Source organism: Myotis yumanensis, unplaced genomic scaffold, assembly GCF_028538775.1.
Source record: "Myotis yumanensis isolate MYYU_CA2020_CCGP unplaced genomic scaffold, mMyoYum1.0.hap1 SCAF_3, whole genome shotgun sequence".
NCBI lineage: Eukaryota > Metazoa > Chordata > Mammalia > Chiroptera > Vespertilionidae > Myotis > Myotis yumanensis.
In genome coordinates this window covers 7,785,413-7,797,992 of record NW_027223754.1, presented here as the reverse complement: position 1 = coordinate 7,797,992, position 12,580 = coordinate 7,785,413, and the positions used below count along the sequence as shown (strand labels likewise).

Genomic DNA, 12,580 nt, shown 5'->3' with positions numbered 1-12,580 from the left:
GGCCAATAAAATAGAATCCCTCTCCCTTTCTCCCTGCAGCCGCATGCCGCAAACATGCATGATTTTGCTTCCTTGGCACAACGCCTTTCCCGTATAAATACCAACTTTTTGCCACCGGTTTGAGTTTTGCAGACTCGAAGCAGGTGGCTGCTCTAACAGGAAGACTTAACGGAGTCTGGTTTTTTAATGGTCACTTAGAGCAGCGGTCGCCAGCCTGTGGTCTGTGGACCACAGGTGGTCCGTGAGGTCCGAAAGGTTGGCGACTGCTGGCTTAGAGTGCTGTCGCTGAAAAAGATACAGATGGGGAAGCAGATTTAATTTGTCCCTCAGCACCGCACAGCTTCCCAGTGCGACTGCTGACCTAGCTCCCCCCACCACACACAGTCCCCCACAGCTTGCTTCCTGCCCCTACCCCCGACCCCCCACCCAAGGCCTGCCCTCACCTCAGAGGTCCTGGCAACATCATCATCCCAATGAACAGTCAGTACAGTCCCTGGAGGGCCCTCTCCTGAGTCCCACCTGTCCTTTAGCCCAACTCAAATACCATCTCTTCCATGAAGCACCCAGCTCGTCCCTAACATCCTCTCCCTGGAGTTCCCATGAAGCCCTGGCCACGCCCCAGCTGCTATGTGGGTTTGCCAGCTTTTGTTCTCTGGCTTCCTGGAGTGGAAGCTCTTGAGGTCAGGTCTGTGGCACCTTGACCTTCCGTTTTCCTCCACGGGAATGAGAATATGGCCAAGGCCGAGGACTGACTTCTTTTCTTCAATCCGAAGGAGATGAATTGAATGTGGAGACGGTTGGTTCTTGGGTTGGCAGGGTGTTCACTTGGGAGGCTTGTAAATCAGAAGCCAAGTAAACTGAGGAGTTAAGTCAGGCCTTTGACTTAGATACTTGTTAGTAGCCCAGCGAGATTGCAATGGGGAGCAGGCGTTGAAAGCGCCACGGGAACTCTCCTGCTCCCGTTAGCCACAGCGGGAACCGAGCACAGGGCGCCTATCCGGTCCCTCCCAGCTCCCCGGGCTGATTCCTGTGGCCTCTTCACACCCCCCTTCCCTGCCTGGCAAGTGTAAGAAGGGGCCAGATGTGTCCAGAACCTGGCAAAAGACCACGAAACACAGTGTCTCATGGTTGACCTTTGGAGCTGAGAGAAATGCAGTGAATTCAGGCCTCGCGTCTCAGGGAGGCCAGGACGCGTCACCAGAGGAAAGATTTACTTTGAAAACTGGCAAAGGGTGTGCAATGCCAGGTTCAATTCTAAGGCCCGAGGATGAAGGGCAGTTAGGCCCAGAACACGGGGGAAATCAAGACGATCTGGGAGGCAGTGGCAGCCGGAGTGGCGTTGTGCAGGCCTGGCTAATTGAGCTCCCGGAAGCGGGTGTTGAGTGCTGGGAGCTGCTGGCTTTCTGGTGGCGACGAGGGTCGTCTGTGTCAGCCGTCTGAGCACACAGGCCTGCCCTCTGCACCCCTGGCACACGTCAATAAACATGATGGGGGGGGGGGGGGCGTGCGGAGAGAAACCCCATCCACACCCTCTCCCCCCCCATCCTCCAGGGAGCTTGGTTCCTCTCCACCCACTGGCTTCCCTGTCTGGCATTTCTCATTTCCAGGACTAGGCTGTGTGTGGCCCCGGGCTTCCCAGGACAGACCAGGACCAGAGCCTGTGCCATTTGTTCTGCTTTAGAAAGAGGGCGCCGTCTGAGACAGGGGCAGAGAGACAGGCAGAGGGACATCTCCTTGCAGTGGCCTGTGGCAAACACACATCTGAAGGCTCGGAACCACCACCCACAGGGCCCCGAGGAGCCTCGCCAACAGGGGGCCTCTCGGGAGAGCACGTAGAATGGCAATGCCGCAGACTCTGAGACAGTGGTCCGTAAGAGAAACCACTCCCCCAGGGCCCTCACACACCTAGGTTAGTGCTCACCTTTTATCTATTCTAACCTGACCGGATTCGGGTCACCGAATTTGATTGGCATGGCCTCAGGCCGGCACCGGGAGCAGAAGACTCTCCGTTGCTCTCGCTCCTTCCAGCAGCCTGGTCTGTCCGCTGCCTTCGTCTGTGGCTTTTCCCAGGTGAGCTCACACAGCTCTCCCTGCCTCCAGGGGCCTCAACCCAACTGTTCCCCAGGGTCCCGATGCTGGGGGACCTCCGTACCCAACAATTATTTTTTTATAAGAGCTTCCCATGTGGTCTCTGAGTTCCCATGGCTACACACACACACACACCAGTCCTACCCCATCTTACCTTTGGCCAAATCAGAAGAGTCTGGGCACCTCCCTAGGATGTCACCAGGTGGGGGGTCAGGTTTCTTGACCGGCAGCTGGCGGATGGGCAGCCCGGGGCGGGGTCGCGCTCTGGAGCAGGTCTGTGAGCCACACCTCCACCGTGAGCACCGGGAGGGGAATGTAGGAACCGTGTGACGATGGGGAAAGCCGCTCGGTGGGACGGAGGAGCAACAATCCTTCATTCACATCACACATTCCATCCGGTCACTTACAGGAATGGCCAGCTTCTCGCAGAAGCAGCCGGGTTATCACTGCTTTTGAAAGTCAGTGAGAACAGTGGTCCCTGGAGCGGATTGTCACTGTCATAGAAACTAGTGCATTTCCCTGTGACCCGGTGTGTTTGTATTTGTGGAATTTCGACTGGAAATTTTTTTTAATATATTTTATTGATTTTTTACAGGGAGGAAGGGAGAGGGATAGAGAGTTAGAAACATTGATGAGAGAGAAACATCGATCAGCTGCCTCCTGCACACCTCCCACTGGGGATGTGCCCGCAACCAAGGTACATGCCCTTGACTGGAATCGAACCTGGGACCCTTCATTCCGCAGGCTGACGCTCTACCCACTGAGCCAAACCAGTCAGGGCTCGACTGGAATATTTTAATCGGGTCATTGGTCTCCGTCTCCCTTTCCCCTGTGCCTCTGTCTCGGGGTCCTTATGTCCTATGGGGCTCATAACCAGGGAAGTCGCTAGCAACCCAGTGTCCTACCTGGCGTCCAGGAATCGTGGCCTCCTGACTGCGACGAAACTAAACTGGGACACATCCTGATCATCAGATCAGGATCTGACAGATAAGGAACAGCAACAGTCTAGCAAGTCAGAAATGCAATACGTGAATGAAAGCATTCCCATGGAAAAACACGAGCTGCAGCTGGAGGAGGAGGGACAGGGGTGATGGAGATTCAGGAAACGGAGAGGCAGTGAAGTAGTGCCATTTGGCAAGCAGTCATGCCAGGGGCGAATTATGGGCTGAGAGGGGATGATGTGCAATGCGATCTGACAGCTAAGTCCGCAGAGGCGAGCTCAGGCCTCACCGCCACCCCTGCCCGGCCGGCATGGCCAGAGCGCCTTGCCCCACAGCCTGTGCATCTGGGACCGGCCGCAGCCATTCAGTGAGTACCTACTGTGTGTCAGGCACTGAGCACACAGCCATATCTTCCTCCAAACACTCTCGAGGCAGGTGTGATGGCTCCGCAGGGAACCTGAACCTTGGCTAGGAAGTGGCAAGGTGAGACTTAACCCACGGCCGCCAGTTCCAAAGTCTCTCTCTCTCTCTACTTTATAACTGGCCGCCACTCCGGGGAGTGAGGAGGCAAGGGACAGGGAGGGCCTCACATCCAGGGCCCCCAGGAGCGCTCAGGGACCTCTGGCCGTGGTCAGTGAAAGGTGCGTAAGGACGGGAGACAGGTGACCTGGGTTTCAGTCCCAGCCCTGCCTCTCGCAGCTTTAAGAGTAGCTGTTCACCTCACTGTGTGTGCCTTGGTTTCTTCAACTACAAAGTAGGGACACACCATCCCTGCTGGGATGCTGTGGCGATTTGGTGAATGGTGGTGTCGGCTCTTGGTGAACCGCATGGCACGCTGACTACATGGGACTCTAATAGTCTTGTGCGCTGGCCTGTGCGTTGCTGGTATGTGAGCTGTTTTGCTTCTATTCCCTCACCACAACCAGCCAATTCTACCTCCTGCGTTTGAACTTTCTGGGATATTGTACCTGCTTAGTAAGAGGATGGCTGGGCTCCCAGGAATGAGTGTCCATTGGGCCATGAAGGGCTCGGTGTGTCCGCCTGGCTCCGGCCTCCTCAGGACTCACCTTCACGCCTTTTGTCCCACAAGGAAGCACCTGCAGGAGAAGAAGATGTAGTTCTGGAGGGAAGAAGGGTTTCAGGGGAGGGTGGTCCTGGAACCCATCCCCAGTGGGGGACATGAAGATTATGATGCCTGGGTAAGAGGAGTGTGAGTGCCCTTTTCGAACGTGTCACTGCATGGAGAGGAGGGGCTGAGATTCTGAGCTGCTCTGGAGGGCGGAGCCAGAGGGAGGCAGGACAGGGCAGTGCGGATGGCGGAAGGCGCACCAGATGGTCAGAGTGGACCACCTCTGGGCTCCAAGGGCTTTGCGAGAAAAGCGGTGATTAGATTAGATGCCGTATTTCCCAGTAATTCTGACAGCAATTGGGTGTCCTGCAATTCAGTTCAATGCTGGTATTAACTGTCCCCAGTTAAGAGCAGCCCCCTCACGTGAAGGGCTCGGTCCCACAAGCCTTTCCCCCTTCAGTTGGCAGCCAGAGTCCGGGGTCCTCAGCCTACACGTACTTGTATTTGATTGGCCACAATGTGAGGGTTCTCACAACCCCCTTCCGGTTTGATAAGTCATTGGAATGAAGCTCAGAACCCAGAAAGGTGCTGTGCTTATGATTACAGTTTTGTTCTAAAGGATAAAACTCGGGACCAGCCCCGTGGAAATATGCCTCCTGGGGGGAGGGGTGCAGAGCATGTCCGTTCCTGGTAGGGGAACCCTCCCAGCACACCAATGAGTTCGTCAGTCAGAAGCTCATGGGCCATGTGGTACCCGGGTTTCATACGGGGTGTCGCTGTGTTGGCAGGGGTGATGAAAGCAGTGGCCACATGGCTGACTTCCACCTGAGAGGTCAGAGGAAGACTGACAAGTCTAACCCTCTCCTCACAGGGCTGGTCCCTCCTGAAGTTAGTCCCTCCCCCAAGGCCATGCCATTAGCCCAAACTCAGGTGAGGGAGCAAGGGGCTGCCTGTGAATAGCACAAAGATCCTGTCACTCAGCAACGTCCATGGGTGTCAGGAGCTCTGCGCCAGGGCCCGGGAGTGAGGGCCAAATGTACTTTCTATTATCCCGCAGGAACACGTGATCATCCCCTCGGTCGCAAACGTGCTATATTTAGTGATTCCAAAACTGATTATGGCCCCGGCCGGTTTGGCTCAGGGGATGGAGTGTCGGCCGCAGACTGAAGGGTCCCGGGTTCTATTCTGGTCAAGGGCACGTACCTCGGTTGCAGGCTGGATCCCGGCCCTGTTCAGGGCTCCTGTGGGAGGCAACCAATCCATGTGCCTCTCTCTGTGTCTCTCCCCCTCCCTTCCACTCTCTCTAAAAATCAATGGAAAAATATCCCCGGGAGAGGATTAAGACAACAACAACAACAAAATCTGATTACGAGGTGCAGGGTACAGTTCAGCTCTGAGGGAGAGAACACCTGCATGACTAGAGCGGGAGTGGGCTGCCTCCAGGGACTGAGCTCCCGGGGTAGGAAGTGATCCAAGCGGGTGACCCGATGCTGAGAAGGCAGTCCCACGGCTGCTGGGTGGTGGCCGGGGCCAGGTGCTCACTGCCCACGGTGTCGGGACCCGGGAAGTAACTGCCTTGTTGGTTTCAGAGTCGAGAGCTGCTTCCGTTCTGGATGAACAGCACCGGCAAGAGGGCAGGCTGGCAGCGCGGATGGCACGGATACGACAACGAGCTCATGGACATGAGGGGCATCTTCCTGGCCTTCGGACCCGGTAGGCGGGGAAACGGCAGGGTTCTCTCCGTCATCCGTTCCCAAGGCCGCGTCCCCGGGGGCTCGTGGCGGGGGGCAGGCTGGCCGATTGCTTTATGAGCCACGCTGAGCAAACCCAGCCGGCCTCCGTGAAACATCTCTCGCTGGCTCGCTTTCAAATGCTTCTTGGGCTTGGCAAACGTGGCCGAATAGTTTTCCTTGTAAATTTTAAACCTTGAGTGCAGCCCGGAAAATGTGTTCCACATGTTTGCGATTCATTTTTCACTTAATTCATCAGAATGTGATTTCACAGCCATCCGCTGTCCGGGAACGCTTACCGGACGCCGGCGTGCTGACAGCTGCGAGTTTCAGCGCTGGCGTGGTTGCTCCCCGGCCTGGCTCGCCACACTTCTTCCTTGTCGAGGGCACCCAGCCCTGTGGGGGTCACTCGTTTAGGGCAAGCAGAAGCCGGCCTGTGCTCCACGGCAGCCTCGGAAACGACCCAGAGGCTGACTTTGAGAGTCAGCCAGGATGACGAGGCGGGTCTTGGATGAAAGCAAATGTACTGTACCTTCCTCAACCAGATGAATTCTAAGGCGAACAGAGGGCAGGGGTGAAGAGGGCCTATTTGGGCATTTGCTTTAATTATTTAGAGCACCAAAAATTCACATTTTGCAAAAGTTTATCAACACTCTGAGGATCATACTACTACCTGACACCCCCTTCTTAAAAAAAAAAAAAAATTAGGTTAGCCTAGCCAGTTTGGCTCAGTGGATAGAGTGTTGGCCTTCAGACTGAAGGGCCCGTGGTTCGATTCTAGTCAAGGGCATGTACCATGGATGCAAGCTCCTCCCCGGTCCAGGCCCTGCCGTGCAGGAGGCAATCAATCAATGTGTCTCTCTCACATCAGTGTTTCTCTGTCTTTCCCTCTCTCTTCTACTCTCTCTAAAAATTAATGGAAAAATATCCTCTGGTGAGGATTAAAATAATAATAATAATAATAATAATAATAATAATAATAATTAAGGTAAAGAGCATTCAACAGCCCCTACCAGTCAGTTGACTGGCTCATGAGCTATTCTCTTTCCCGCTACTGCCCCCCTTCCCGGTTAAATACACCCACTGACCCTCATACCCACATCCCAAAGGCCCCTTTCTGGATGGTGATCAAAATGCTTCCATCCATGAAATCCACGCTTTCCTTTCGAAGTAGAAGCTAGAGATTACTCCTGGAAGCCCTGCTCTTCTTCCCGATGCAGCAAGACAAAGACGAGTATCCACCCCCTGCCGTGGCTCACTCCCCTTACCCCCACACAGCTGCTGAGAACCCGAAGTGTCAGTGTCTGCACCCTCCGAGGGCCCTCTGGCAACCTGAGCTTAGGGAACACATGGGTCCGCATCCTTTCCCGCGTGTGATCCAAGTTCCCGATGCTGAAGGGAGAATCAGAAACAGTAGCAGCAAGCATTTACGGAGCCCTGACCGGGTCAGGACCTGGGCCCGGGGCTGGGGGGCGGGGGCATACAGAGGGTGTCCAACATGTTGCCATCAACCAGTAATAGCTCTCAGGTGCTCCCTGTCAGCCCGGCCCCTGCCAGATCCAGGCAGCTCAGAGCTGGATGAATGAGTGATGAGACCCCGAAGACTCCTTGGAGGTCAACGGCTAGATTAGGCTGGAGACACTCCAGGGCCACAGCCTTTATACGGGAGAGCACCAGACAGCCGGGCTTTCGTTCAAAACCACCACCTCCCTCTTCCCCAGAGAGAAAAAAAGATCACGAATGCAAAACAGTTGTCAGTTGAAGGAGTGTTTATGAGCAAGGCCCGAGCATATTTTAAAGCAGAAGCAAACCAAAAATGTTAAACAACATACCAAAAGCTGCATTAGCTTCGGGTTGAGTTCGGTGGGAGAGATTCTGTCCATTAGCGAAGGCCTCCATCCCGGGCTCCTTGACTACTAAAAGCCTGAGTCTTTTATAGACCGAAAGACGACCCCTGATGCAAACCGCCGGGGCTCGTTGCAAAAATGTTCCCAGGCAGATAGAGCCGGGAGAGCCCCCGCCAACCGTCCCATCTCCGCTTCTCATGAAAGATTGAACAGCTTTACACACGGGCTGTTTACTCAGAAGACAATTTAAGAGCAAGGCCATTAATAGCTCTCTCGCTGCACTTTGAGATAAAGGCACATCCCTGCTGATTAATTGTAGGTGCCTCTCGCTTAGGGAGGAGGCCAGGCATCCTTGTGGCTGCCCACATGCAGGGTTGGAAGTCAGGGAGTCTGGCCCAGCTAAGAGAGAGGGAAATCAGTCAGGAAGGTAGCCTGTCTCTGGTTAATCCCAGCTTCTAATCTGAACCACCTAATCCAGCCCTACAGAACTCCAAGAGAGCAGGCCTATGATTGAGTGAGCTGTGAACGGACTCGGAGAACAGCCCTAAGTTGCAGGCACCTCTGGAGCCCGAGAACCTTCTTGCTTTGAGAGAAACAGTCTTTATATCTAAAAAATGTCAACCCCTGGGAATGCCTCGGATTCCCAGGCCGGTTCAGAATGCCATGTGGAGCTAGCAGAGCTTTGGCGGAGTCCTCACAAATTGGGTGGGGTATGGTTTTGCTCTTCAGGAATTTCCCAGAAGCTCCCATCCCAGCCTGAATCATGTCTGCATTGGGCCCCAAGTTCCAGCCCTGCAGAACAGGAAGCCATGGCCCAAGTGGAACGGGAAAGGAAACCCAGTTCTCCTTCCTGCTTACCGGCACAGGACTTGATTTTGTACTTTGAACGTAAAAGGATGCTCTATCTCCAATACTTCCGTCTGCAGAGTTTATCTCAATGTTTCCGTCAAGAGTTAAAGACGTGGGTGTTTGAAAGGCCCGCCCACCCACACGGCAAGGGTGTGGCCCCACGGGATGGGGCAGTGTGATCAGCGCACCCAGGTTCTCGGCAGATCAGCAGGAGGGAGAGGACTTGCTTTCCCATCACTGGGGGGACCTTTCCATTGATTTCTCTGGCTGCAGAGGGGTCACCTCTGGGGAAGTACAGCCACCACCTGCGTTTACGTGTACGACTTGCCTTGATAGTAAGAAGGGTGGCATCCCGGGGCAGCCTTACGCTCACCTCTCCCGGGAGGTTCTGGATTTTTTTAAAAAAACTATTTGTCCCCCGAGATGATGCTGACTTTTAGCTTCCCTGCTCAGAAGTAAAGTGAGCCCCCCAGAGGCTGTATGGACTGCTTTCTATCCATCGTTTGCCCTCGCTGGGCATCTATTCCACATGCCTGTTAATAGCACCAGCTACCACGCATCGAGCACATACAACGTGCCTGGAGCTACGATGAGGCACCATTTCCCTGCCTGTTCCCCGAGGTCACCCGGCTGGGAGTGGCTGCAGGCTGTGTCCAGCCCATTCTTGCTCCGGATCTGACGTGCTCGGTGGCAGAGTTTTCTGTACGTAACTTTCTTCCACATCGGTAACCTCAGGGTGGACACAAGAGCCGAAAGTTGCTGTTGGGTCTGTTTGCTTTTTCAATCAAGCATCTGTGCCCATGTTAGCAAAGCAGCTATACAGGGCACAGCCCTCCAGCCACCCACTTCCTTAAACACTCTGAAAGGCCCTGCCCAGGCTGTATTGGTGGATAAGATCTCCCTCCTCGGTTCAACCCCAGTGCAGCTTCGGGCATTTTGTTGGAAGCTCTGTTTGGGGGCCTAAAAGCGACACTGCTTATGGACATTATTTTCAAACTCCTCCATTGGCTCTTAAGCAGACCAGCACCTGGCAGTCAGCATCTTACTGCCCCCGCCCCCCCCCGCCCCGGGGGGAAGGAGGAGGGCGCTCTGGATTGACATCCCTCCTTCGGCCCCCTCACCTAGGATGCTGTGAAGGGCCAGCCCCACCTTCACAGGCCTGTGTCCCCGCTGGAGTTCAGGGCAGCGTCTGGGTTTCTGGAAGCACAGCCCACCATCAGACCCCCGGTCCCTTCCCGGCTCTGTAACCCCAGCCCCAGGTTACTTTTCCTCACGAGGCCGAGCTACTTTATCCGCCAGCGAAAGGCTCCAGGGAAGGCTCCCGTGGTCCTCCGGACGCGATCAGGAAGCCATCGCTGCTGCTCTGAGTTCCAGCTCCAGGAGGCTGTACGGTCCACATTCCATCCGGCCCTGGGCCCTCTGGGAAGTGGAGAGACATTCTTTTTTTCCTTTTTTTTATCCTCACCCAAGGACATTTTTTTAATTATATATTTTATTGATATTTTACAGAGAGGAAGGGAGAGAGAGGGATAGAGAGTTAGAAACATCGATGAGAGAGAAACATCGATTCAGCTGCCTCCTGCACACTCCCCACTGAGGATGTGCCTGCAGCCAAGGTACCTTCCCTTGACCGGAATCAAACCTGGGACCCCCCAGTCCCCAGTCAGACGCTCTATCCACTGAGCCAAACCAGTTAGGGCCCAAGGATATTTTTTCCACAGAGTTTCAGACAGAGTGGAAGGGAGGGATGAGGGGGAGAGAGGAAGAGAAATACTGACATAGAGAGACACATGGATTGGTTGCCTCTCCTATGTGCCCAGACTGGGACTGGGGATCAAACCCCCAACCAAGGTATGTGCCCTTGACCCGGAATTGATGCCACAGCCCTTTGGTCCATGGGCCGATGCTGTATCGTTGAGTTGCCGTGGGATCTCTGCAATAGAAATTGGCGCCCTGGCCAACCAGTGCCTGCTAGATTGGTGTCGGGAAAGATAAGAATACCTTTATCGGGGTTTGGCAAGCCCAGCAGGACAGCTGAGCTTCTGGCCACAGCTGCGCTCAGCGCCCTGCAGGAAGGAGCAGCTGCAGGTGGCCCTCTGCCTCCCGGGAAGACAGAGCTCGGTGGGTACACGGAGCACAGTTACGCTCAAGGTCAGCTGGGCGGGGATTTGTCTCTCAAAGGAACTCAGCTCCAGGAGCCATAGAAAGTTACTTCCTTTCACAACCCGTGGCCTTCCGCATACTCCACGCCCCACGGACAGAGCTGGTGTTGCAATCCCAAAGCCACCGGGAGCCCGATTGTGATCCCTCCACACGGGGACGCACCCCTCTCTGCCCGGTCACTGACTGTGATAACTTATTTGCTCGCCTGTGTCTTTCAGATTTCAAATCCAACTTCAGAGCCGCCCCGATCCGCTCCGTGGATGTCTACAACGTCATGTGCCACGCGGCCGGCATCGCCCCGCTGCCCAATAACGGGTCCTGGTCCCGGGTGATGTGCATGCTGAAGAGTCCGGCCAGCGCGGCCCCGCGGCACCTGCCCAGGGGTTTGGCCCTGGCCTTGACTCTGCTCTTGCTCCTTCAGTAGCTGCTCCTTTGTGTCCCAAACACTCAGACAAGGGGGCCTTCACAGGGGGGGGGGGGGGGAAGGTTTTATGTCCTAGTTGAATAATAGCTTCTTTAACACAATCAGGGCCACACACATTGAAAATATTTTATTCTTGGATGATTCTATACATAAAAATCCCTACTTCTTAAAAAACAAATATCTGAACTTTATTTTTTTTCGGAAGATAAGGAAAATCTTGCTCTTAACTTGTTCGACTGTATGTAAGTGTGTCCTTTCTTTTTCATTTGGAAATGCAGATGAACTGTCTGAGCAAGGGCCTGTCCCTAGCAAACAGCTTTTGAGAGAATATTGTGTGAGAGTCCTGGACCCCACTCTGTCCCGCTCTGCTCAGAGCAGCCCCTCGCCTGTGCCCCGTGCACACCCAGGAGCCCACCTGGGGCTCTATGGCCACAAGTCCTGGACTGTGCCTTCCTTCCCAGAGAAAGGAGGCTCCCCATGACAGCTGTGGCTGCCATCTGCTCCTGCCCCAGCTCATGGAGTTTTTTCTTCTTCTACAAAAACCCCAAAAGGGCGTTATCTTAGCTTGGGCCACCCATCAATCAAAGTCACGAAGGATTAGAGAACTCAGAGTAAGGCGACAGGCATGACTTCCCTCCCAAAGTCGGGATGCACAAAAATGTCCCCCTCGCCTTGAGGAGCAGAAGGGCTTAGCATAGATCGGGGCTTCTGTGTGACTTCTCACGGGGTATCACGGCCCGAGGCCCCGCCCATAGCAGCCCCTGGGTGCTGTGGGGGGATGGATGGATGGCCCGCCGCCTGCCAGGGCAAAGGCCTTCTCAGAGACTACACTCTTTGGATCACCCCACACAACATAGACTATAGCAACACCCGACACACATTACAGCTGGGAAAGATATCTGGCCGATGAGCGAGGGGACACATTTGCAGAAATCTCAGTTCATTGCTTGGAATGGCGATGCGTTAAGGGTAAGATTTATGCGTCGGTGTGCTGGAGCTTTGCTTGTTAAACAACAACAGCAAAGTGGATCCCTGAGTGACCCAGAATTCCAAGGAAAATCAGGGCGGGGTTCGGGGAGAGAACCTGATGGAATCAAATCCCGGTCACTCACCAAAAGGCCATTTGTTAGGAAAGTGGTGCAACCGCCACCTGCGAGACCTGAGGTCTTAGAGCCCCAGAGACGAGCCGTTGAACCTGGTTGAAAAGTTTTCAGTTAATCAACAAGCCGGGTGCAGGGGATCTTGCACAAGCAAGGGACAACTGCATCTTTAAGTGGTCGGAGTCACAGACACACGTCGTGGCATTAAAAATGACTTTGCACTAAGCGAGGCGGATCTGCCGGTGCAACTTTCGTGTCAGGAAAACAACCTCAGGTCTCCTCGGGACGATGAAGCCCTTCCAGGCTGTTGATCTCAATGCTCACCCTGACTCCAGAAGGTGAAGCCAGCCGCCTCTGTGCCTTGAGTCA

The 12,580-nt window shown here is 54.6% G+C and overlaps 1 protein-coding gene across 2 annotated transcripts in view; it reads left to right on the top strand.

Annotated features, from left to right (window-relative positions):
- The window catches only part of ENPP6 (ectonucleotide pyrophosphatase/phosphodiesterase 6), a 134,180-nt gene extending 123,018 nt beyond the window's left edge, over positions 1–11,162 (top strand). For both annotated transcript variants that reach the window (XM_070408152.1, XM_070408151.1), the window contains exons 7-8: positions 5,688–5,811; positions 10,906–11,162. In XM_070408152.1, coding sequence (XP_070264253.1) covers positions 5,688–5,811; positions 10,906–11,111 — 330 coding nt within the window. In that variant the 3' untranslated portion in view covers positions 11,112–11,162. The remainder of the gene's footprint in view (positions 1–5,687; positions 5,812–10,905) is intronic.
- The last annotated feature ends 1,418 nt before the right edge of the window (positions 11,163–12,580 follow it).